The sequence below is a fragment of the Mastigoproctus giganteus genome, chromosome 3, assembly GCF_048544385.1.
Source record: "Mastigoproctus giganteus isolate SK-2022 chromosome 3, ASM4854438v1, whole genome shotgun sequence".
Classification (NCBI taxonomy): Eukaryota; Metazoa; Arthropoda; class Arachnida; order Uropygi; family Thelyphonidae; genus Mastigoproctus; species Mastigoproctus giganteus.
In genome coordinates, this window is record NC_143577.1 from 197,905,265 (window position 1) to 197,930,752 (window position 25,488).

Here is a 25,488-nt window from a genome sequence, read left to right on the forward strand (position 1 = left end):
CAAAGTGTATTGTTGTTGAACTCAGCAACAACAGCTGGTGGTTTTTTTCCCCTGCTTCACCTGAATTATCATTCAGGTAGTGCAGTAGCATCATTTTCTGGGTGCTGGTAGCACTCAGTTTAGTTTTAATAACAGTGTATATTTTCCGTTCTGTGGAAGTGCTACTCATTCAAAATGCACAAGTTGGCAACTTTTGATGTCTTTTATGCAAACTCTGTTTCGTGGTTTATGGTTATATAGAAAGTGCTGCTATTGTATTACCTATACGATCATAATTTAATAAAAATTAAATTATAATATTAACTATGACATTATTTAGTATAGTTGCATCATTACTACATAGTTAAATTTTAAGACAAACAGAAGTTTGTATGTTAGGCATCATTATTGTAGCATTTCGTGTTGTGAAATCCTTCACGAGTTGCATTCCTCTTATACTTCAAATAAGTAACATTTCCCCATTAGAGAAGCCTACTATAATTTATTCTCATTTGAGCACCACCACCACCTATACAGCACTGTTTTGAAGTTATTTGGCTTCTCATTGGTATACATGACGGTATAAGAGCTGATGAGCCTGTACTATTCATAAAATAAGTGTTTTGCAGATGAAGCATAATGTGTTGGTGCACCAAGTTTTGCAATTCATATTATGTCTTATTTGAAATGACCATAGGTAGGTGATAAAGAGAGCTATGCAGCCCCCATTTCTGTTAGTCATTCCAGGCAACATTAGGTGTATCATGTTAATTGTCGGGGTATTCCTTTTGCTATACTTTGAATATGGAAAGAAGGAATCCACAAATCATCATGACAACTGCAACTTTTGTATGGTGGATATATCAAAATTTAACAAGCCTGCAGATTGAAAAGCTGTAGTGTGTCTCAACATGTTTGTACCATCCTCTGTTGCTGTGATGCCACATAAAGAAGACCTGCCAATTCTCAATTCCCTCCCTTTAGAGAAGTCTTCAGAATTCAATGAAATGGTGAAGATTATAATTGGGATTATACTCCAAAAGCCTGTCCAAGTAAAGTGCCACATTTCCCCTATTAGCAAGAAGTGGATGACTTAGCGAAGGACTAGGGTATAACCTACTCCTTTAAAAGAGTAAATATTCTGGATCCTAGCTGCAAGGCTTCCACTTGTAGTGGGGGAGGATGCCTCACTTATTAAAGTTTTTACAAAGTTGCAGAATTTCTGTTCTCTTCTTTTAATTTGATTGATCTTTATGAAAAATTTTGTATTATTTACAATCAGTCCAGAAGAGTAGCATCTTTTCACAGACAGTTCAAGTAAATGCTTGAAAGCTCTATTTATTCACAATAGGAATATACTCCCATCACTTCTTGTTGCATCCCTGTTTAAGTTACATTGTTAATCCTTCCTCTGGGACAGCAGAGCAGTAGATAACATTACAGAAGAGAATAATCTGTCAGAATTGAGTTGAAACCTAGCACAAGCAGTGTAGCAAACAATCTCTTGATTCCAAGAAACAGTCTTACTTCCACCGCTTCATGTCCATCTGGGACTGCTCAAATAATTTGTTCAGGCATTGGATTCTCAAGGTGATTCTGTGTGTTTCCAAAATTATCTGATGCAAAAGCGAAAGGCATCATATATAGGCAACTTAACTTCCATAAGTTTGAGCAGATTTTGTTTTACAAGAATTGAAAATGCCTGGCAGTCATTTCCCTCTGTATTGAATGGCTTTCTTGGCTAACAATAAGAATGAAAATTACAAAGACCTAATAGACAATTTAATTGAAAATTATGGAATAATAGAATGCTGAAAATGCAGGGTATCATTCAAGCTCCATTACTTGCACTCTCATGTCTAATTTTTCTGACTAAATCTAGGTAGTGGTACTAAGGGGCACAGGAGGAGTTTCCATCAGGACATTAAGTGGACAAGATATGCTAAGGAAAGTGGGATGAAGTTGAAGTAATAAGATTAAAAATTCACTATAATAAATCAAACTCTCTATAAAAAAAAAAAATTGATAATTGTTTAAAGCACACCTTAAAACTTTTTTTTTTTTTTTTTTGGACTTACGTGTTTACTTAGTTTGACATATATCAAGAATGTTATTATTTTGATAAAATTTTATTTTTTTATTTCTATGGTTTATATAGATATATAAACTGTTATTAATATAAGTGAAAGACATTGCTAAAAATATCTATTGGCAAAGAAAAACTTTTGCCGGTTGGTTAATTGTCTTCACAGTACCAAAAAAAGAAAAGGTGCCCTTTTAAAATAGTAATGAGCCACTAATGCTTCCAGATCAAAATTAGTTGTCGTTTTGTTTTCCATTTGTGATATTTCTTTGTTTCAATATTCCTGTCAGTTTATATGGCATTATTGCATTTCATACTGTACTGTTTTGCTTCTTTTATGGTCCCTTTGCAAAAACTTTTTAAATATTGCAGGACATTGCATATTAGAAGCTTTTATTGTTTTTTTATTTTATTTTATTTTTATTTTTTTGCTGTTTTGCAAATATATATTTTTTCAGTTATATTCATATTCAGTTAATGAAACTAAATTTGTTTTACTATGATAAGTTTGAAATTAGAAAAATCTGTTTTTATTTTTCAAATATTACCTTTCTTTGTTAGTTTATAATAGATACCATGTTTCCTACCTTTCTTTTCTATCCATTACAAGTTTATACTTATTACTTCAGTTTATAGAATCTTTGATTAGCTTTTAAGACTCATTTAGTAATATTCAGTCTTCCTTTGCCTGACAGGTGCGTTGGGCTGACATAGAAGAACGGAAGCAACAAGACAGGCTGCGAGCTATTGGATTTGTAGTTGGGCAGACAGATTGGCAGAAGATTACAGATCCAACACATGCAGATCGAGCATTAACTCGTACAAAGTACATTTAACTAATCATCACAAATATTTTAAGGATGCGCTGTACACAACTGTATTGTGTTGTTTTATCAATATGTAAATATTTCATTGTGCATTTCGAATAACACAGCTTAGTTCTGACTGGAAACTTCATTAGTAAGACAAGTTTTCATTTGAAACTATTTCACATGTACACATACATATGGACTGAAATTACAACACTTGAAAACTACATGTTTTTTTTTTTTTTTTTTTTTTTTTTCCTAAGGTTTTGAAAATTTTCATATACCTTACAACATTTGGAATACTAAATGTGGTGAAAATAATTTTGCCTTTATCTCTCTGTTCGGTTGATAGAAATACAACAGCAAGAGGTTTTACTTTGCTGTTAGTATTATATTGAATATACTGTAATTTGTATTACTTAGATGTAGTTGTTACCATTTTAGCATTAATAGTTGATTAGTTAAGTTTCACAAGTTTTCCTTGCACAGATGCATCCTATCATTGTGTGTGTTGTTGATGTAACAAGTGTTCTTGGTTATTGTAATATGTGGGAAGAATAAAAGTTCAGGACCTAATAATATTTGTATTTAATGTTCCTGATTTTTTTTTTTTTTTTTTTAAATGTAGTTTACTTATTTCATATTTGATATGCAACAAAATTAGGATGCCATTCTCCCCATTCCCCATTCATATAAATTGTTGTTTTGCATATAAGGAAGGGTGCCAGATTTTGTTAATTATGAACTTTGACTGTTTCTTTCTGTCCTCCTCCCCGCCACACACACACACACACACACACACACACACACACACACACACACACACACACACACACACACACACACACACACACACACACTAAAATTTTCTCTTCTTGTTACTAGCTAATTTCAAACTCTGACTATTTTATTTTACTCTAATATTATACATCACATCTGAAGTCTAGTCCAGGGATGGTAAATAGACTTGTGTTCAAAACTTCGTTTATAATGAAGAAAAACTTGAAATATATTTGGCTTGCACCAACAAGTTAAAATTATCAGTTTATAGGCACCCTATTATGAATTTTGTATTGGTCTGAAGCTAAATATTAGAGAACATTTACCAAAAGACTTGATTTGAAAACGTTCAAACGTTTAATTTAAATATGTTATCATATACTTTCACTTTTGTTTTTATTGTATTGTTTTTCCTGACCTTTGGTCGGATAAAAATTGTAATAAATAAACATACATCCATATACATAAATTTATTTGGAATAGATGATTAAAATAAATGTATAGCATTTCCATTTTAGATGTCAAATAAAACCTGTTTGCCACTCTTGGTCTAGTTCAGTTGTGAAAGAATCACAAATTTAGCTCTGTCCTTCTAACTAGATTCAGTCATGACACATAATAAATATTATATTAGACCATCACATGTTCTTCTGTGAAGAAATTTGTTATCATAAAATATAATTTTTTTATATCCTTTGCTTAAATTATTTTTGCTATCTATCTAATTCACATTAATAATCTCTTCTGCATACATGTATGAAAATTACAGCATAAATATGTGCTGCACAAATTTCCTTGATACAAAAAGGTAATTTATATAATTTTCATATATACATGCAGCAGATATGATAATTGTGAATTAGATGGATAGTAGAAATATCCATTTGCTCAACTTTTTGTTATAAAAAGCTGTGCAAAGCTCTAGATATTTTATTCATCCCTTATAAATTAGTATAAAACATAGATGTTGAAACCCACATGATGATAATTAAAAAAAAAAAAAAAAAAACCATTGAAGATAAATATGGGATAACAGTGTGCACCTTAAGTGGTATTATTATGGAAAATATTAAAATAATTAGACACTAAAAGGAAGGCAGTCAAAAACTTATGGTTTTCACTAAGCCAGTTAGCTGAGTCAGATTTAAAAGAGACATTAACAAGCAATATGATTTTTTTTTTGTTGTTGTTGTTAGTCCCCCCCCCTCCTCCTCCTCCATAGCAAATGGCAATATATAGTCTGTAGGATGGAATCCAAATTATCTTGTATTTTTTATTATTTTTTTTAAATCCAAGATATCAGGAATATATTGGGTTGTATTTGTTTAACAGTGTTCATTGAATCTGATTGAATTGATTTTTCTTTTTAACTATATTGTGCATTCCTTTCAAATGCCAGCCTATGTAGAAATGAAAACTGCAATATAACTGTTTGATTCTCTTCATTTTAGTGCCGCTTATTTATTTTCAAGATTCTTATTCAAACATATGTATCATTATAAACATTGTTTTCTATTTACTGATCTTATCTGGTTTCTGCTTATATGGTTCAAAGCCTTTATGCCAGCAGCAAATAAGAGGTAAGTTACACTAATATATTAAATGGGTGCTCATTTCTTTGCAGAGTTCAAATGGATAACATATAACAGAAAACTTTTATCCCCCCCTCCCCCACATACATTCAACATCATCACACACTTATGATGGTGTGGTGATGATTTCACCAGTGAAATCAAAAGCTCTGGTTCATCAGATGTTATCAGTGCTACTGGAGCAATTTTTAAACTGCTGTTGTCACTCAGCGCTGTATTTAGCTAGACTTTGGCAGTGGATATAGGGTAGCTTTTCTCAACTATGTGGGATACCAGTCTTTTTCTATCATTTTCAAGTAACGTAAGTTTTGGTTTTGTACTAAAAAGTGGAAGAAATCTTCCAACCACAGAAATGGGGATAGTACAGCAATATTATTATGTATTAGGATAGTTGAAATACGAATGAGATTTTTTATAAAATATTATTGGTATTATGTATTAGTAATGCAAAAACTGTTACTTCTTAAGATAATTCCCTCTTTATATGAATGTTCTACCCTCTTTCTGCTAACCCTTTCAGTGACTATTTTGAAGAATCTTTATAGTTGTTTGAACCAAAGTTACACGTCTTTGATTGTTAGACTTGTTACACTATTTCATTATTTTGAAACTGTTTTTATCAGGACTGTCGAGCCGGAAATAAATTTTGTGGCTCCATCCCTGGCTCCTTTAATTTATCAAAATCTTGATTTCGCTTTGGACTGTTGACGTGAGCAATGATCATGCCCAACTGACAAATGAAAACACTGTTGTCATGATCTTTACATTATAGGCTAAAAATACACAATTAATTTGTCCTTTAATTTAATGAACAAAAGGAACAAAAATGAATGAATTATGAATTGAAAACAGCTTATTGCATTATATGAAAAAACATTGGCTTATGTTTACCATATAAAACATGCAAATTAACTTTGATACCCTTAAAAACTGAATTTTCTAATTTTTAATTATGTATGGCAGTTTGTTCTTAAGAACAAGATTGCCTCAAGCAAGTCCTTTCATTGATGCTATCGAATCTGATTTAATGATTTTTAGAGCTGAAAATAAATGCTCTACACTGGCTTGAGTAGAGGGCAATGCAAACACCAGTTGTGCAACATCTCGTATGATTTTAGGGTACTTTAATATTGCATCTTTTACTAACATCTTTGATTGATGATCAATTTTTGAACTTCAGTGAGGAACACATACTTCTAACTTGAATTTAGTCAATGTACTAATAGGAGTAACGCGGAATAAGTAAAGCGGTACATGTGGTATGCCTTTTTCTGATTCCATTCGACAGCCTTTCGAACTATTCTGTTTGTCAATAATCTTTTCAAAGTCAAACTCACTTTCAGAATTAGTATTAGATGATGATGGTGGATTGCTTTCAATTTCATCTCCTGGGGCTGGGCATTCTTGAGGCTTGCTTATTCTGAGTGCTATATCACATAAAAGCTTCCTTTGCTTTGCTGCCCATCTGTTAATAAACAACTGTACTTGAAATCAACATAAACACTAGCTAATATTACATCATTTCCCAATAAAGATTTTTCCTTAACTTTCATGGAGGTCATGACTCCTTCAGCTATGGGACCATATATCTTCGAGAGGCAGTAGATCAGAGTGTTCCATTCATTTAGGAACTGATCAAGAGTGAGTCTTCACCTTGAATTTTCTTTGTAGTAGTATATGGTTGGTAAAGAAGTTTCTGCACCTGATCCCACAGTACTTCTGTTAGTGTTAGTTCAGGTTTGGCCATGTCAATAAGGATATGTGGACATATGTTGTCTTATGTAAGGTATCCGCCAAACGTTAGTTCATCTCTGTCGTGGTTCTCTGTGATGATATACAAAACTCTGTACAATGGCCAGAAGTGAGTGTAGTGCTGTGTTTACATATTACATCATTTCCCAATAAAGATTTTTCCTTAACTTCCATGGAGGTCATGACTCCATGGAAGTTAAGGAAAAAATACACACGTGTGTGTCTGGTGTGTGTATTGTTTAGTTGTTTCTGGTCATTTATCTACCAAGAAGCAGTGGTCACCAGGAAGGCTGCTTCCCAGTACCCGTCCACGCCATGAGTTTCAGTTCCAGTAAGCGGTCCATCATCATATATGTGCTACCCCACCAGCTTGATCCAAGATTGCTACTTTTCCAGTATGCCGTTTAATTATTGCTTCTATTTTTGGCTTTCTAGCAGCTAGTACGACCTATCTCACCTCACTTACAAGAGCAGTTGCATGTTTATTTCCTAAACCATCACAAATTGGCATCTGTAAAGTATGAACACCACAACGCATGAGTTTCACTCTCGAGAGGCTTGAAATATCATCCATTATGTCACTTAAATCCAGTTCTGCTTCTATGTCATCATCAGGTTCTAATTCTGGAGTCACAGCACTTGATTCATCTCTTTCACTTTAGTCATCTGTTATTGAATCACCTCTCTCTCTGTCTTTATTTAACTTCTCGATGGTACTTGGGTGCCTCCATATCCAGGTGGGCAGGAGCAGCAGTGTGTAGCACATGCTTCTTGATTAGACTGGGGTTCAAGCCTGTGACCACCAAATACAGAGGGTGCAGAAAGGTCAGGAAATGACCGCATATCCCCAGAACAACTATGGCCTTATTTGCTAATGCTCCAAATAACAAACAAACGATCAATGGTACTTGACACGTGGGAGGAATTATCAGTCACAATGAACAATACAAACTCATGCAAGAACGGCTTTCACAAGTTGATGAAGGTACTCGCTTGTATGTTGGGCATATGTTGAAACACTGATTTTATTGGTCAAGGTTTTACTAATTTTTGCTTTACAAGTCAGAATCTTGCCATCAGTGTCATTCACTTGGCATGTGCAAATATATTATTTATCATCTTCAGTGACCATAAAGTATTCAAATACATTAGACTTTGTTATAGATCCTTTGTTCATTGTAGAGGGCTTCCACACATTTGACATTTCTGAAAAAATGAAATGTGCATTATTCAAAAACCACTTACTGGTTTAGACATTTAAAAAAAATAATAATAAATAAATAGGAAACAAAAAAGAACAGGAAAATGAAACTACACCATGAAACATCAAAGCATATAACATATGTGCCAAACTCATGATTATGAATGACCAAGTTAGTTGGAGCCAAGGAGCCAGGTTTTTTTTTACTGGCTCCAGCTCCACAGCCCTGGTTTTTACCCAAGAATTCTTTTAGTAGTCCAATTAAATGATAAATAAAAGGATGCTTGATCTATTGGAGGAGGTGATAGAACTTCACATTTAAGCCCCCTCAGATTAGATTATTTATTCTGACTCCAACTGTGTAAGACTTGGCAGTGTCTTGATGAAAACACATGCCACTTGACTAATAATCTTTTGACAGTATTGTTAGTTTTGCATTATCAAACATGCAATAGTAGTGAGCATTAATCTTTTTTTTTTTCCTGTAAGAGAAAAATAAAGTTATCACCTTTTGTATCCCAGAATTCAGAGATATTCTTTTGTGTTTATCATATTTTGGTGACCTTCATTGAAACATTTGCATCACTTGTATACTTATGCCTTGAAAGCATTTCAAGTAATTCATGCCTGGGAAACCCCCCCTCCTCTCTCTCTCATGTTTTAATTTGACAGAAATGCATTGTTATAAAGAAGCTTTGGAACAATGTGCTGTTTAACACCGAACTTGTCACTTCCCTGTCATGCATGACACTGGGTACTGATTAAACTATAGTTGCTTCAACAAAAAAAAAATACGGAGGATGTGGAAAGGTCAGGGAATGACCACCGCCTATCCCTGGAGCAATATGGCCTTAGTTGCTAATGCTCCTAAAAAAAACCAAATAACAAAATAAAAAGTAATTGGTTATTATATATATATATATGATGTAATATATAAATTGTACCAATTTTTACAATATTATAGATAACTAAACTTCATTTGTGTTGTAGCATATACAATACAAGAATAAGCATTATATTTTAGAATCTGTGCCATTCCCTTAAATCACTCGCATGTGGTGGCACTTACAAGTTGTACAAAAGGGCTATTAATGTATGCCACCTGGCTGTCATCATTCATCCACCATTGTGTTAATTTTTAGTATCATGTCCAAGGTTTCTCTCTTCTCGATTAAAATTTAAAAAATAATAATTTTTTTTTTTTTTTTTTTTTTTTTGTGTTTGTTTGAAAAAGTTATCCAAATTAAGGTTAAAATTAATGATTATACATTGGATATAATTTTGAATTATTTAGTTTATAAAATGTCTTAATTATACAATTTTATGAATGTATTGGAAATTGATGGAATAACGAATACTTAAACCTGTGTGGAGTGTAATCTGCCTTTAATTTCTTAAAGAATTACTGATTATTCTCAGATACTTCCTTCAGTGGTACAGGAAATACCATTGAAGTTCCAGTTCCAATTCTGGATATACCTGTGCACCATGCTGCTAAAAGAATATTTCTGAATATATTTTTTATTTATTTATTATTTTTTTTGTTCTTATTTCTTAATTTTTTTCACTTGAAATAAACTTTCTAATAATAACATTATCTGTTGCATTGTGATTATTACAGACACAGATGGCTCACATATTGTTAGGTACATTATCATATATACATCAAACACCATTTTCCTCACCTTCTGTTTGCTGTAATAAGTGAATGGATTTTCATGAAATTTAATAGTTAATCATTTAGAAAATCCCAAGATTTATTAAAATCAGACCAGTAGAAACCGGAAGTTATGTCTTTGTCTTTCGATCCACATGTAATAACTTGACCCAGTGAATGGATTTTCATGTAGTTTTATATTTGGCTGTTTTATAACAGTTTGTGAAGCCTCCTCAAACTTCCTTAAAATTGAACCAGTGGAAACCTATAAATTATTTTTTTCACATACGCTAACCATATCTTCTATATTATAATTGAAGAACTGGAAATTATTTGCTACCATGCACTGATTGGAGGAATGAATAAGCAGTATGGCAGAAATGAAGTGTTCTCAATTCATGCACAAAAGCGATTTTTCCTCTCTTTTTTTTATTTTTTATTTTGCTCTCGGTTGTTGACCTTGAAGAAGTCAGATTGGTGATATACTGCAATATGTTGACAAGTTGTCTCTAGAGTGTAAAAACTAAAACCACCAACAGACCAAATCAGGAAACAAAATTTTATTCAAAATTATTTAGGTTACATATTTCACAATTTTTCTGCATAATTACCAAGAATACTTAGACATGTCATATCTGGAAACAGTACAGTTTTTGTATTCTCTGGTCATAACAGTTCTAATACCTGACCTTTTTAACTAATTTGTGACTATAGACTCCATTCTTCATTATTGTTGAACTTTTTTTCTGTCCATCTTCTTCAACAAGTCTGGACCGGGCTGGACATGGTGAGTGTCAAAGATACAGGGAAATTGCATTAACAGGTATTGTGTATGAACAGCAGAGTCAGGTCTTGCCATAATTTCTGTAAAGTCTCACAGTGTGTGTGTCTGTATTCATGGTTATTCCTTTCAGCCTAAATTTAACCACCAAAATACTTTTTTTCCATCCACAACAGTAGCCATGATTTTTCTTTCAAAATTTTAATTTCTTTGAGATTAGCCCATCTGCTTCCTCTGTAGTGCTTGGTGTCTTCTTTCTGGCACGCGATGGCTAACACAGGTCTCAACACTCGTCATCATTCCTCTCTAACAAAGAATCACCCTCCTTTTGAAAATGCTGCAGAAATGTGACTGTGCTTTGTACTCATTTCACTTTGTGAGTATCAGTTATCATTTTTGGTACCCATTTGGGACAGTTTGCAATAGTTCAATTGCTGTTTCATGAAGCAGTTACCTTGATATACCAGGGAATGCATCACGAAGATTGGAAATTGTTTTTTCTCTTGTCGTGCTGAATTTTTTTCATCAATTCTTTGAATCACTTTCCAGTAATGGATGATCTCTCATCAAATATATGGCACCACTTTGCTGTACGCTCATTGTTAGCTTGTACTGAGCAACACAGTGCAGTCACAGTAACTCAACTACTGTACTGTGGCTTGGCATATTATAGCCTTAGTTGCTGATGCGCAAATAAAATCTAAACCAACCAACCAACCATGTGATAGCTAATGCTATTCTTAGTATAATTTGGCCATTACAGCCAGCCCACACTTGTTAATAAAGTTTCTATGTGTTAGTTCTTTACTTTCTGGAAAGTTTCATATACACAGAATCACAATTAAATGTCTCCCCCTGGATTTTTTTTTTTTTTGCTTTAAGAGTTAGAACTTAATTTCTGTTAATTTCTGTAAAAATGTGGCATTAGTATATATTAAAATATTCTTAGTATAAAGAATATCTTCCAAAATTTACCTTCGATTCTTCTCCTTAATGATTCTTGAATAGATTATTGTCTGAATAAAGCATAATTTTTGACCCAGTCAGGATAAACATCCTCTTGTATTCTTAGAATAAACATACCCTTAAAGTTATCAGTCTAATGTACTGTATTTCAAAACATCAATTATAGTCTACTCATGAAAGAGAAAGTAGCTGCAAACAGATAACAGTGTGTCTGATGCTGGAGCCCACTCTAGAATTATGGCCCCAAGAGTGACAGGTGGAATACTGATTCAGTTTGAATGAAAGATTACCTAGGGTTGGCAAGGGGTGCATTAGGGGGATTGTGGCTGTTCAGCAATTAGGTTGTGGTTCCCTCAACAGTTCAGCTGCAAGCTGCTCGGCCACAACATGTGGCGCGTGATTTCATCGGTGGTCAAACTGGTGCAGTTATATTTCCTCTGGCAGCCTTGTTGATGTTGCCCGAGCTGCTTTATCGATGTTATAGGGGATGCAGTGATTGGCCAAATAGTGTCAGCCCTTGTTTCCTTGCTAACGGAAAAGAACTTACAAGTAATGTTCCGTTAATTAAATTGAATATACTAAGTAAAAGCCAGTTTTATTTGATTTGCAAGTGCATCTGTATAAATTTTTTACAAAGTTTTTATAAAAAAACTGAATTTCTTATTTCTGTTTTGGCATTAGTAGAGGCATATGATGCAAGAAAGCAAGCTTATGCAGCATCAGCCAAAAAAAAAAAAAAAAAAAACCTTTCACTTCACCCCTCCATTCGTTCGAAATACCTGTCCAGCTGAGCCTTAAATTTATTTAGGCTATCAACTTCCACAACAAGGGATGGAAGTCTGTTCCACCAACCAACTACCCGCTCGCTAAAGGCAAATATACGCACATCTATCCTACATCTGTCTTTCCTCAATTTGAATTTATGCCCGCTCAGGTGATTATTCTGAACAAGAGGCAGTATCCCATCAGCATTGAGCATGCTCAAACCATTCAAGGCTTTGTACACCTCTATCAGATCACCTCGCCGGTGCCTAGTCTCCAGACACTGTAATTTGCAAAACTTAAGCCTTTCTTCGTAAGAGCAACCCTTTGTTCCATTCACTAACCTTGTTGCCCTTCTCTGTACTCATTCCAGCAGTTCTACATCCTTCTTGAAATGAGTCCTCCAGACCTGTATACAGTACTCATGGTGCAGCCTGACCATTGCCTTATACAAGGGAATAATCACCTCCCTATCCCTGCTAGAAAAATTCCTGTATATCATTGATAAGACACCATGAGCTACTCTTGCAGCCCATCTGCACTTCTCAGAGAACTTCATATCTGCCTGCACAATTACCTCAAGGTCCTTTTCATTCTCTATCACTGTCAGTGTTGTACCACAGAGTTGATACGTTGCTCTGGGGTTGCTGATATCCCAGATAGAATGCTTCTTCTCATTTTCCATTATGAAATTTTCTCGATCAAACATCCTGAATATGCATAAATCCGAAAATTTAAAATGAAACAGCATGCTGTACATTGACAGACAATTGAACTACACAAATACACAGGGACAGAGGGGAGGTGAAAAGCAAATCTGTTCGTGTGTGTGCACTTGTATCAATCATTATTCTCTGAAACACAGTAGTGTACTTGACAGTTGTCTATTTGGGTTGGGGGGGAGTAACTTTTGAGAGATGTGATAATCAATGAGTAGCACACTGTATGTTTTCACAAATGATCATGTTCGTGTAATCCTCCCCCACCACACTAACACCTGTTGTAATACACAAAGGGATGCAAACACATTTCCATCTAAAAATATATCAATACAGGTAGCCCTTGATTTGATTCGGGGTTAGGTTCCTTGGGGGGGACAGGTGCAAACGGAACCCTTTATATAATTGGAAATCACGTGGTTATGTTCCAGGCACCAAAAATCTTACCTACCACTTTGCATCGATTGTTTTATTTTATTAGCATTCTTCATAGTTGTAGTAATAGTCGATGGAAGCATATTCATAGCCCTACACACATTAGGTCAGCTTTCACTAGATTCCGTCCACCGAATTGCACTAGGGTTCAATGAACTTCTTTTACCAGACACAGCATCTTTTTATTCTATTAAATTATATAAATTTTATAACATGATTGGCAAAAACTGCACACAGATATCCCTATTATTTTTTTTTATTATTTAATTTATTAATAGCACAATTAATAAAAAATGTTTGCATAATAAATTTCCAACATGTGTAAATAGCGTAAACAACAACCAACTGAATGCTTCACCGCATGAACCTTTACCACCACAACCACGAGTTGCTACTTTGAGGGCGGGAATCTTTCTTGTCTTTGATATGGATGCGCTAATTGCTGATTGGCTCAGATTGTTCTAAATCACGTGAACATGCATGATACGTAGCACAGTATTATGCCGATAAGTTTTGTCTGACGATTGCAAAAATAAATAAGTAAAAATGGCATTGTAGTTAGTGATTAGCACAAAACGAGGGCTAGCTGTACTCTAAAAAAAAATGAAAGCAAAGCACATGTGGAATCATAATGGAACCAACATCAATGATTTTTCATAATTTAAAGTCTTTCCCTTTAGATATATTTTCGCAAGCAGTCCACTCTGGACGTTAGATTACCCTAAAATTGCATTTTCATTTTATGAGTGAAAAATAAAGGTGAATTTTATTACAAACAAAAACATATTAATACCCAAAAAATGAAGAAATATATTTTCTATACTTGGAATATATTTCTGAATATGTGGTTTATTAATAGTGGATTCTGGTTGTTTGGGACACATCGGGACTAGTGCATTTTGGCCTGATTAAGCGGCTGCCCCAATTATGCGAAGTTTCACATAAATTAGTTAAAAAATACACTATCAATTGTAATGATTGATTCTCTGTGCGATCAAATCACTTTACGATGAACTCACCAGGGTAAAGCAGTTCACTATTACCATATGTAATAAGCGCTGGTCATTGTGATGACGTTTGTGAATTGAGTTTTAATTCTATTAAACAGCGATTCTAATAAGCAAAAATAGGAGGAATATTATCTGCAGGCTATGAAAGTAAAGATGTATTAAGCACAAATTTACACTTTATATTACCTTAACAATTAAAAAGATTAAATGATAATATGAAAATCAGAAGAATATTTTCCACAGGTTAAAAAAATAAATCGACTCTTATTACATGCATGTCTTAATACGTTCTGTAATATGTACATACTAACTAGTTTATATTTCTGTTCACTGACATTTGGGGAGGGGTTAAAATTTAAACAGTGAAAAGATGAACAATCAATAACAAAGAACGCGGCACACACAAATTGCAACTAACATGATACGTGCAAGTGAGATACGGAATACCAAGTTAAGAAGCTTATAAAATAGGAATGAAGAGAAATTCTGAAAATTTGTTTTTATATGATTGAAGATTTCATGGAAGGGTAAACATTTCACCATAATAACATAACAACCTCAAAAAATGTAGCTGTCAGTATTATCACAAATTCAATAAGATAAGAGTTTGCTATCCATTTATAATAGATTGCACTAACAGAAAAGCCAAATAAACCAGAAACTGCTAATTGTTTTATGGTTGTGACATTCAGAAATCCGACCATACAATGTGATCTGGTCGGAGACAGTCGTAGGATAATGTCGAGTGTGATCTCCTGCCCCGATTAAACGGCATATTGTCCCAATTAAGCGAAGAAAACCCTGGCTGTTTTCTCAATTTGGTTCTGTTCTTTAAGATTTGTCCCAAATAAACGGCTGTTCCGATTAACCGGTGTCCCAAATAACCGGAATCCACTGTATTTTACATGATACTGTATTTTTTAAAATGAAATCTGCTTTCAAAAGGATAATCTTTGTACAAATATATTTCCTTTTGTAGCACATATTTTGTTGTTTTATTTATTAATGATTTTAAAGTCCATGATTTTATTTGATTTTGTTGCTACAGAATTGATTCTATGATATCAAACTTCTGTGTGGAAGAAGAAGAAGAAGAAAAAAAAAAAAAAAAAAAACTGAAGTTGAAAATAATATATAAGGTCAGCAGTTAAGTCCAGGGAACACCACAGGAACTGTGTTGTGGGGTGGGGAGGTAAGACTAATTTGGTGAGGTGTCGCTTTCCAACTGCATGGCCTGGCTGGAAACTGCACACTCAGTTGGTTCAGTCACTATAATTTGCAAGCGCAGCCAAAATGTTACACTGAAACCAGTGCAGCTGAACTGTTGGTAGAACTTAAGGAGAACTTAATTGCTTGGGCTTAGGAAGGGGAAAAGGCACTTCTGGCTTAACCCAGATTTATGTGTTCTAGGAGCCACCACTAACAGAAATGAAGGGCAACAGCAGAAATGTAATTTGAAAGGCAATGATTGTGATACTACATTTAGCAGAGGTCAGCTCATTAACTAGTGTACAGTTATGATTAAACTGGCTTAAATTAGGGAGCCTTCCTCGTAAAAAAAAAAACTTGCATCTTTTCAAAAAACATCTCCAGTATTTAAAAAATGGAAAGAATCACAGTAATGTTTCTATTAGTAATCATGACATCTATGTGCTATTCCTAGAGATTCAGTGATTCCTAGAGAGCTAAAAATATTAGTGTGGTTTCCAGCACATAATTTGCACAGAAGGGTGTTGTTGTTGATTGGTTTTTTTAGGAATATTAGCAGCTAAGGCCATATTGCTCTGGGGATATGCGGTGGTCACGAGCTCGAACGTGGTCTAATCAAGAAGTGTGTGTGTGTGGTCTAATCAAGAAGTCTAATCAAGAAGTGTGTGTGCTATGGAGGTGCCACACAGAAAGGTGTGTATTCATGCTTGTAGTAAAATCCAATATTAGAGCCAAAGGTTACTAGATAAAGCAATGTTATTGTTTGGTAACACTAGTGAATCCCATGGAGGAAACATAATTTGACTCTTTCTTCCAGAATATCATTAATCGGGCTGATGCATCGAAGGGGCGATAGAAAGCTGAAAGCAGCAATGTCGAAACACTTTCATTCTCATTTGTGCAAATGACACTGGTATTTACTATTTTTGGAAAATTTTATAATAAAGAATGTAATACAGAACATTGCAGATGCTTGGAAGAGCATCCAACTTCAAAGCCTTCTGCAGTGCCAAAACAAGTTGTTTCTATGTGAAGAAAATTATCTAAGACAAAACTTAAGTTTTTGCAGATGTTTCTGGTTTTGAAGGACTTCACAATAGTAGTGTGAGTGATTGACTAGCAGTGGATATGGGATATGAGCTCCTAAATGGTAAGGAAATGGTGGTTTGTGGGATGGAGGGGGATAAGGAATTCATCTTCTGTTTTAAATCACCATGGCAGAATTATAAATTCTTTCTGGTTTTCAAACTAAATTGGTGCCTCGAAGAACAGAAAGAAGCAGGAGTTACACAGATTTTAACAGACTTTCGTAAAAATAAATTGCAACATTGTCCTGTTATGCTTATTCTTTTACAGTGGAACCTCATCAACATGAAATGCTGCAGACTAACAATTATTCTATGATTTTTGAATTTTGTGTTAACTGTATTTTACATCATGGAAACTTGATTTTTTCTCAAGGACTGTACGTATGTACATTAAAACCTCGTTAATTCAAAGTTCAAGGCACCAAGATACTTCCATTTCAGTTTTAATGGATTCAAAGTATTTTCAAATCTGTTTCTGTAAAATTTCCCTTGAAACTGATTCTTAGAAAAATTTTTAGTTAGATACTCCTGTTAACACTATACTGAATTTTTCCAGTTTTAATTTAAAATGTGAAGAATCTTTGTTTCATTGTGATCGATTTTTTGAATAAATGATTAACACATTAATTTAGCCAATAGGAAAAGGTAATTGTGCCCTGTAGAAATTCAGTCGACTTTTTTGCACATAATAACATATTGCTATTTTTTTTTTAACTAATCACACAGCTCTATGTTTACAAGCTATGTATTTAAATAGAAGAGGTATGTCCCATTTTAAGGTACATACCTACTAAAGAGATTATTGATAGTCTGGGGTGTTATTTGTTGTGTAATTTGCTTGTAATCTATGCAAAAAAAGATGATTCCCTTATTCAGTGACCTTCATAACTTGACATGCATTGCTTAAGCTTGTCGTACAGATTTAAATGAACTGGCAACCAATGTGCTTTAGAACAGTGGGAAGATGCATATTTGATTAGAGTTTTAAAGTTAGGAGGTTGGAATTTTCCAGTTTGAATCAGGTGGTATGCAATAAAATTTTTATATCTTTTGTATTTTAAATTGGCTTAGCAAAGTAGTATTTAAAATGGGTGAAAAGGGCCTGTAACAGCTTCTGAGGTTAATGTCATTCATAAATATTGACTTAAGTCATGCTTACAAAAATAATTTAATTCCACACAGCCAAGGTAAAATTTTACAATTGTAATCAAACTTATATCCACATGCATACTAGACATTATCTGGCTCTTCACTCATATCCAGTTTATATAAGTCAAACTGGTCACCAGATCACACATGCACTGTGTGACTATCTTAACATATCTATCATTTTCAAAAGCAGTGGCGGTGGTGCTAAAAGGGAGACATGCCAACTTTTTTTATAGATTACAAGTATTAAACAGCAAATAATATCCAAAATTTTGGGTACTCTCTCTATTTATCAGCTACCTACAATTATACATTATAAACAACATAACTCTTGTTTTAATCTGCAGCTCATTTACATCGTTTCATGAATATTATGGCTGTAAAAACCGAAATTCAGTGATTCAGTATTGATAAATATTTCATATACCTCAATAGTTTATTTTATTTATATTTTTATTACTATTTTTTAATCTGCCATTGCTTAAGTATTTGACTTAAAATGAAGATGTACTGCACCTACATTGAGACATCACATGTTTGGTATCCTTAGTGATGATCAGTGTATTTTGGTTTCAGTGGTGCCAACAAAATGGATTAAGTTGATGTAGAAGTATGTAAATTCTGCAAGTTCCGCACATAATTTTTGTTTAAGTGGCAAGAAATGTAAAATTTAAAGATGATTAATAAATATAATGGAGTAGCAAGTTTTCATTATAGGTCCATGATGTTTGACTATGAACTTCAGCATCACCTTGCCAGCACTTGCTTGCACCTTTGCCTATTTTTTTTGGGGTGGGTGATTCTGCATGCTCCCATTGTTTTGTCATTTGTTTAGTGTCAGGATCATAGTGATGGATCCAAGTTTCATCCATGGTGATTAGCTGTGAAAAGAACTCTCTTGCTTTTCCTAGCACATTGTGTCCTTTCCTCCTGGAAAGGAATTAGAATTCTGAGATCTAGCATCTAGCGGACACTTCATTCATATGCAACTGTTGACGAATGATGTTCTCCACAGACCCTACACTAATTTGGAACTGTACAGCTGGTTCATCAACATTAATATGGCAATCTTACAGGATTAATGCTTCAATTTTTGAAACACTCTTTTGTTTCAGCAATTGGTAGGTGTTTTGGGATCATGCACTGAGGTCGTTCTACATTTGAATTGTTTATACCAATGTGCAACAACAGTAACCCGGACAGTCTTCTCTATAAACAGCAACCATTCTTTCGTGAATTTTTTTGGGTGTTTTCCCTTGCTAAAACCAAATCAGTGATCTGTATTCCACTTTGACATTTCATTCAATGCTGCATAGGGAAAAAAAATGAATTGTCAGATTGAATTACATCTTTCTATCACAACTACTTATGCATGAATAAATATTTTTTGAATCCCCCCTCCCTATATGTTCTTTATCATCTTTTTCTCGCTCAGGATATTCATCAGTGTTGGCACTCTCAGCCAAATTGTTCACTGAGATTTACTAAATATTAAACTCCAGATTTCTTTTCATGCTGGTGCTGTAAACATATCTTTGATGTTGATTACAGTAATACCCCGACTTACGCTACCCCGACTTACGCGAACTCGGAGTTACGCGGTTCTTGATTTTTTTCGTTTGGCAACGCTGCCGCCCACTATCTTCAAGGTCGTTTTTCATATGTTATCGATATACGGTGCGACGGCGGAGAATGAGAGCGAAAGATGAACAAAATTCAACTTTGCTGCTTTTATGTTTTTTATATCAGTGAAGGGGAAACACATTTCACCATAATAACGTAAAAAGCAACACAATTCCAGCTATCGGTATAATCGCAAATGCAATTAGATCGAGTTTACTACCAGTTTATAACAGATTTCACTAGCAGAAACGCAACTGGATTTTTATTGTTTTATGGTAGTAACCCCTAGAAATGTGAGGTGTTAATAGTGTATCTCTGCCTTTATGGTGTTGTTTATTCAGTTGCTACATGCGCCCAGCTTTGTTTATGCGTATCAAGCGTGCCTCCTCGTTTTGTAATTGTGCTTTATTCCCTAAAAATGAGTAAAATACTTAATTAAAAGGTGTGAAAAGGAAGCGTCCTGGTGAAGACACTGCAGATTCAGAGAGAAAAAGAAAAGCAATTATCGATAAACAGAGGCGGACTGGGTCAAAAATTCTTACCCGGGAAAATTTATAGTGGCGTCATACTATGGTTTATGGCCAAAATCACACTGGCCCACCGGGGTTTCCCCGGTAAGGCTTATGGCCAGTCCACCTCTGTCGATAGAGAAAAAATATGAAATTGTGAAACGCTTTGAGCGAAATGAAAGACCATGTGATATTGCACGTGCTACAGGCCTAAATGAAGCAACGGCGAAAAGCACATGACAATTGCAAACTTGACAGGTTGAAAATTGAAAAGGGCTCAATTGTAAAGGGCTTAAAAATTTTAGAAAACAGACTCCAACGAAGAACGCGTTATAGCTACGAAGCAAGGAATAAAAAAATTATTAGCTTGCTACGAAGAAATTCTGCGTGAAGAAAAGAACGCGCTGTGTCGTCAGACAAATTTGTTAGATTTTATGAAGCCATCGACATCGAAATAACTTTTTTACGTAAGTCATTTGTTTTTTTAATACATATTTTGTATTAATATGTATAAAGAACTGCAATTTTATTAATATTTTTCTTCTAAACTAGTGTTTTTGTTAGTCCTTGGTCCCAATTAAGCAAAATTTATATGTATTTATATGCAAAGTTGAACCCCGACTTACGCGAATTCGACTTACGCGATTTTCGTCGGACCCACCTATCGCGTAACTTCGGGGTATTACTGTACTTTTAATGCTGCTGTAAGGCCTATTCTTGTCTTCTGTTTTTTCCAAAATTAAACTCAAAAACTTTCACCTATGCCATCCCTCTAGACCAGGGGTCACCAATAACCAGGAGATTGACAAGCGCGGGCCGTATAATAATTTTGTTCAATATGTACAATTCAGTAAATACAACAAAAATGAAAACAGCGAATATATTTATTTACCAATATACAAAATATGCAAAAATAAAGAATATAGAGAAAAATAAAGATAACAAATATATTTATTTATCAAAAACTTATCAAGGAAGGCGACATTAAGAATAAGATAAGCAGAAAAGATTAATGTGATTTATGAAACTGGCGTTTAGCTTTTAAAAGATCATCAATGTTTTCTTTTGAATTGCTACACCCAACCAAGAGAATTGCCTTTAAATGTTCATCACTCAGCCTTGTTCGATATGTGGACTTTATATATTTCAGTTTTGAAAATGCTTGCTCACAGACATAAGTTGTACCAAACACTGATGCCATACCAGAGGCAAATTTCTTTAATTTTGAAAACTCCTTATCAGATAAGCAGCGATAAAATTCTACAAGATTTCCTTCTCTGTGTTTCTCTTTCAATTAGGTCATTTGCTTGTAAATCAATGATCTCTAACTGTAGTTCGACTGGTACGTCATCAACCTTACAATGAAACGGATTTTGAAACAAAAGAATATCACTCTCAATTCTGTCGAGGTCTGAAAATCTTTCCAAAAATTGCTTTTTTAAGTCATTAATACTTTTCTTTGGAAACTCGAGATTGATATCTTCTCCGATTTCAGCAAGAAATTCTTTGAAACACTGAAAATGAGAGAAATCTCCTCTTTATAGTTGTGCTTCAAAAAGTAATAGCCTTCTTCGAAATCCTTTAATAATTCGGTAAAAGGTCACAGATAAAGTTGTCCTTTCCTTGAAATTTTAAATTCAATTCATTCATATGAGTTGTTATGTCAACCAAAAATGACAAATTTGATAGCCAGGTAGGATCTGATAGAAGTGTATCAGCTCTATCCTTTTCGATTAGGAAAATATCTATTTCTTTTCTTAGCTTATAAAAACAGGACTTTACCGCAGTTAAGCCACCTCACTGCTGTGTGATAAGGTAAGTCACAAAATTCAGAGTCAATTTCCTCAAGAAAAGCCTTGAACTGGTAGTGATTGTAAGTGCATGGCCCCGAATAAAGTTCACCGCAGAGATGACTGGTTTCAGTACTCAAGAAATATCTAAGTCTTTGTCACATAGTGCTTGTTGATGTATAATGCAGTGTATAAACAAAGCACCCGGAAGTTGAAGATCTTCTAACTTAGTTCTAATCTTCCCTACGAGACCCTTCCTAACACCAGCCATGTTTTTTCCTCTATCAACTGTGACACATCGAAGCTGATTCCACTGAAGGTTACAGCTTTGCAGTTCCACGAAAATATCTTCTCCAGTTGTTCCGTGCATGCTGCAAACAGATGCCAACTCTTCTGTGACCTGAAAGTCCAAATTAACACCACGAATGAATACGAGAAGTTGTGATGTGCTCGAGAGATCAATAGGCTCATCCAGCACTAGAGAATACCACAGGAATTGTCTAGCTTTTTCGCGTATCTGCAGTACTATATTTTCTCCAAGTTCTTCTGTTCTCCGCACAACTGAACTTGTTGAAAGGCTAGCACTTCTAAATAAATCGGCTTTTTCAGGACACAAGTCATTTGCCGCTTCCATCATACACTCTTTGATGAAGCTGCCATCAGTGAACGGTTTTCTTCGCTCTACCATCTTATTTACTATTTTGTAACTTACACGGGTTACAGATTCATTTTCAGTAAATATTTTCTTGAACACCTGCCTTTGTGATGCCAAACTATGTTTTATGAATTTAAATTTTACAGTACGTAACTTTCCAGAAAACTTCGAAAATGTTGAAAGATGTTTTGGTTTCCTAATGATGCCGAAGATTGTACTCTTTTAAAATGGCAACACTGTCGTTGCATATCAGGCACATAGCCCTTTGGTTACTTGCTTCCACAAAGAAGTACTTTTCTTCCCATTCTTCATTGAAAAGGCGACACTGAGCATCTACTTTTCTTTTCTTAGTAGCCATAACTATGGGAGAACGGCGAAGAAAAATATCTAGAAAGGAGAAACAATTTCTTACTTACATATTACTATATAATTACTGTTTGTATATAATATTTTACAAGAATTTACCTTATTTTTACTTACACTTATTTTAATTTCTTTTAACAGAAGTTTATCTTATCTTCACAGAAAATATTCCAAATATATGCAGCCGAACGTTGCACTGCACTCTAACTTTTGACAGCGCTAACATCTATCCCCTGCTGTACCCTAGCAATCATATCCCATAACCATGATCGACGGAGATGGGTGGTAGATACGACTACGTTAACGAGTGGTGGGTGTTCCTGACAAAGCACCCTTTTGTGATGTCACATGCGGCGCCGCTCGCCGTTGCCAAGGTATAAGCCCCACTCACAAGCTGTCATTGAAATAGTAGTATTTCATTGATTCACTATTTATTATATTTCCATATAAATAATTACAATATATTTTAGAAATTTTGATCATTTGTAGCACAGTGCGAGGCGGGCCAGATGAACAGACTACGCGGGCTGGATCTGGCCCGCAGGCCGTAGTTTGGTGACCCCTGCTTTAGATATTCTAGAACCCCTTGATGTATACTCTGGATCAGAGGTGTTACTTTTTTTTTAGTAAAAACATGGCCTTTGTGTCCACTTTTAGTTTAATGCATGAATATGTGAGCCAGGCAATTTTTCTGACATTCAAACCCTCCATCATTTGTTGTTTCTGCATCAATATTTTGATCCAAGATAAAGCCTTTTCTTTGCTGCTTTTATGGTTCTGCTCGACTGGAGTTCTGTGTTGTCTTTCTTTCCTAAACCACAGCATATAATGTATTGTCTACTATTTCTAATTTTGTTTTCTTTAAAATGAAGCAAGAACCTAATGAACATTGTGAAACAGGGTGAAAAATCCTTCTAGATTTTTTTAATAATTTTTCTCCCAGTTTTCTACAATTGTTTCCCCAGAACTGATTCTACAGCAATTTTTTTTTAGAAACTTACTGTGAATATCAAATTATTTTAGACATGTACTGTAATTACAGTAACAAATATTTTACAGTTGCAAACACAGTTTGGAACAAATGCACAGCTGACCTCTAGAAAAGCATACAACTCAATAAGTGAGCATGGTGTACTATACTAGCTTCAAGCATACTGTTCCACTGTTTCATGGCAGTCTGTTTTAAGCATCATGCAATATGTATTAAAGAGGAAGAGTGTTTTAAGCATCATGCAATATGTATTAAAGAGGAAGAGGACATGTTGGGTAATCTGGTCTACTTAGTTAAGAGAGTTTCAACTTTAGGTTAAGATCCAAGATACCAATGACAAAATGCAATTATTTAAAGTTATTGATATATGTAATTCCCTTTTTGCTGTGTTTTGTATAATGTTACATATATATATATATTTTTTTTTATTTTATTTTTTTTTATTTTTTTTATTTACCCACATTTGTATTTGAAAAAAGTGGTCATCTAAGTATATAATTGCAGTCATCATTCAATTTTCCTTTTGTACTAGTTTATGAGTGAATTCTTATGATGAACTGACTGGCTTGAATCCTAAAAAAGCTTATTCTTGTGTTGTAAACTCTTCACAAAAATTATAGTCATCAATAGAATTAAGATTTAAAATCAGTATTGATTTTGGAATCAGGAATTATTCTTACCATATTGTAAACAGATTCTAAACAAGAGGAGACTAAGAAGTAGAATTCATGGAGCTGTACCACACAATAGTGTATATTTAAAAATTGTTCAGCTTTCTAGTTTGTGCTAATATACTTTTCAAAATATTTGCCCTTATTTTACTGCCAAAGACCTTTTGAATCGTTTAATAGTTATTTTCTGTATTACTTTATATATCTGCTTGCACATACAAGGACTCGAAGGTTTTCCGTGTCCTTTCCATAACTTACAACAGAAACTCTCTTGACATTTTTATTTTGAAACATTTAACATGTCTGTACTTACCTAATAAAATCACTTTTATGTTTTTTATAAAAGGCAGTTACATACTATGAACAAATGAATCGCATTTAATTGCATTACTTTCATCAGTATACCTTCTTCTTTGCCTTCCCCTCATCCTTGATGTCACACAATGTGCTTCCAGATGTCTACTGAAATTTAGTGTACTATTGGAAATTAATAAAAGTTTCTGCATGTTAATGCAGCGTTTCTTTCATAAAGTATTATCCAGTATTCATTTTAAAAACGTACACCTAACTCTTTATATTCATTTATAGAGACTTGCTTAGGCCCATATTGAAGCACATTGGTGGTCAAATAAGCAAGTTTATTTCATAAATAATATTAAATCACTGTTAAGGACGACTGATCAATAGAATTAAGATTTAAAATCAGTATTGATTTTGGAATCAGGAATTATTCTTACCATATTGTAAACAGATTCTAAACAAGAGGAGACTAAGAAGTAGAAACCATAGCATGAATTCTGGCAATTGAATTGTGAGTAGTTTTGAAGATTTTGATAGTTGAATTTTGCTTCCAAAAATGTGAAGTTCAGAAGCTTGCAGATTCTGAATTCAAAGTGGAAATACAAATCCGCTTT

At 34.2% G+C, this 25,488-nt stretch overlaps 1 protein-coding gene across 7 annotated transcripts in view; it reads left to right on the plus strand.

Moving 5' to 3' along the window:
* Positions 1–25,488, plus strand: part of LOC150088559 (uncharacterized) — a 478,816-nt gene that overhangs the window by 348,496 nt on the left and 104,832 nt on the right. For 3 of the 7 annotated variants that reach the window (XM_090369560.1, XM_090369561.1, XM_090369564.1), the window contains one exon: positions 2,758–3,056. The exons of the other annotated variants lie outside the window; for them this stretch is intronic. In XM_090369560.1, the coding sequence (XP_090225686.1) occupies positions 2,758–2,898 (141 nt within the window). In that variant the 3' untranslated portion in view covers positions 2,899–3,056. Of the gene's footprint in view, positions 1–2,757; positions 3,057–25,488 lie in introns of those variants that run through there. 7 annotated transcript variants of the gene reach the window in all.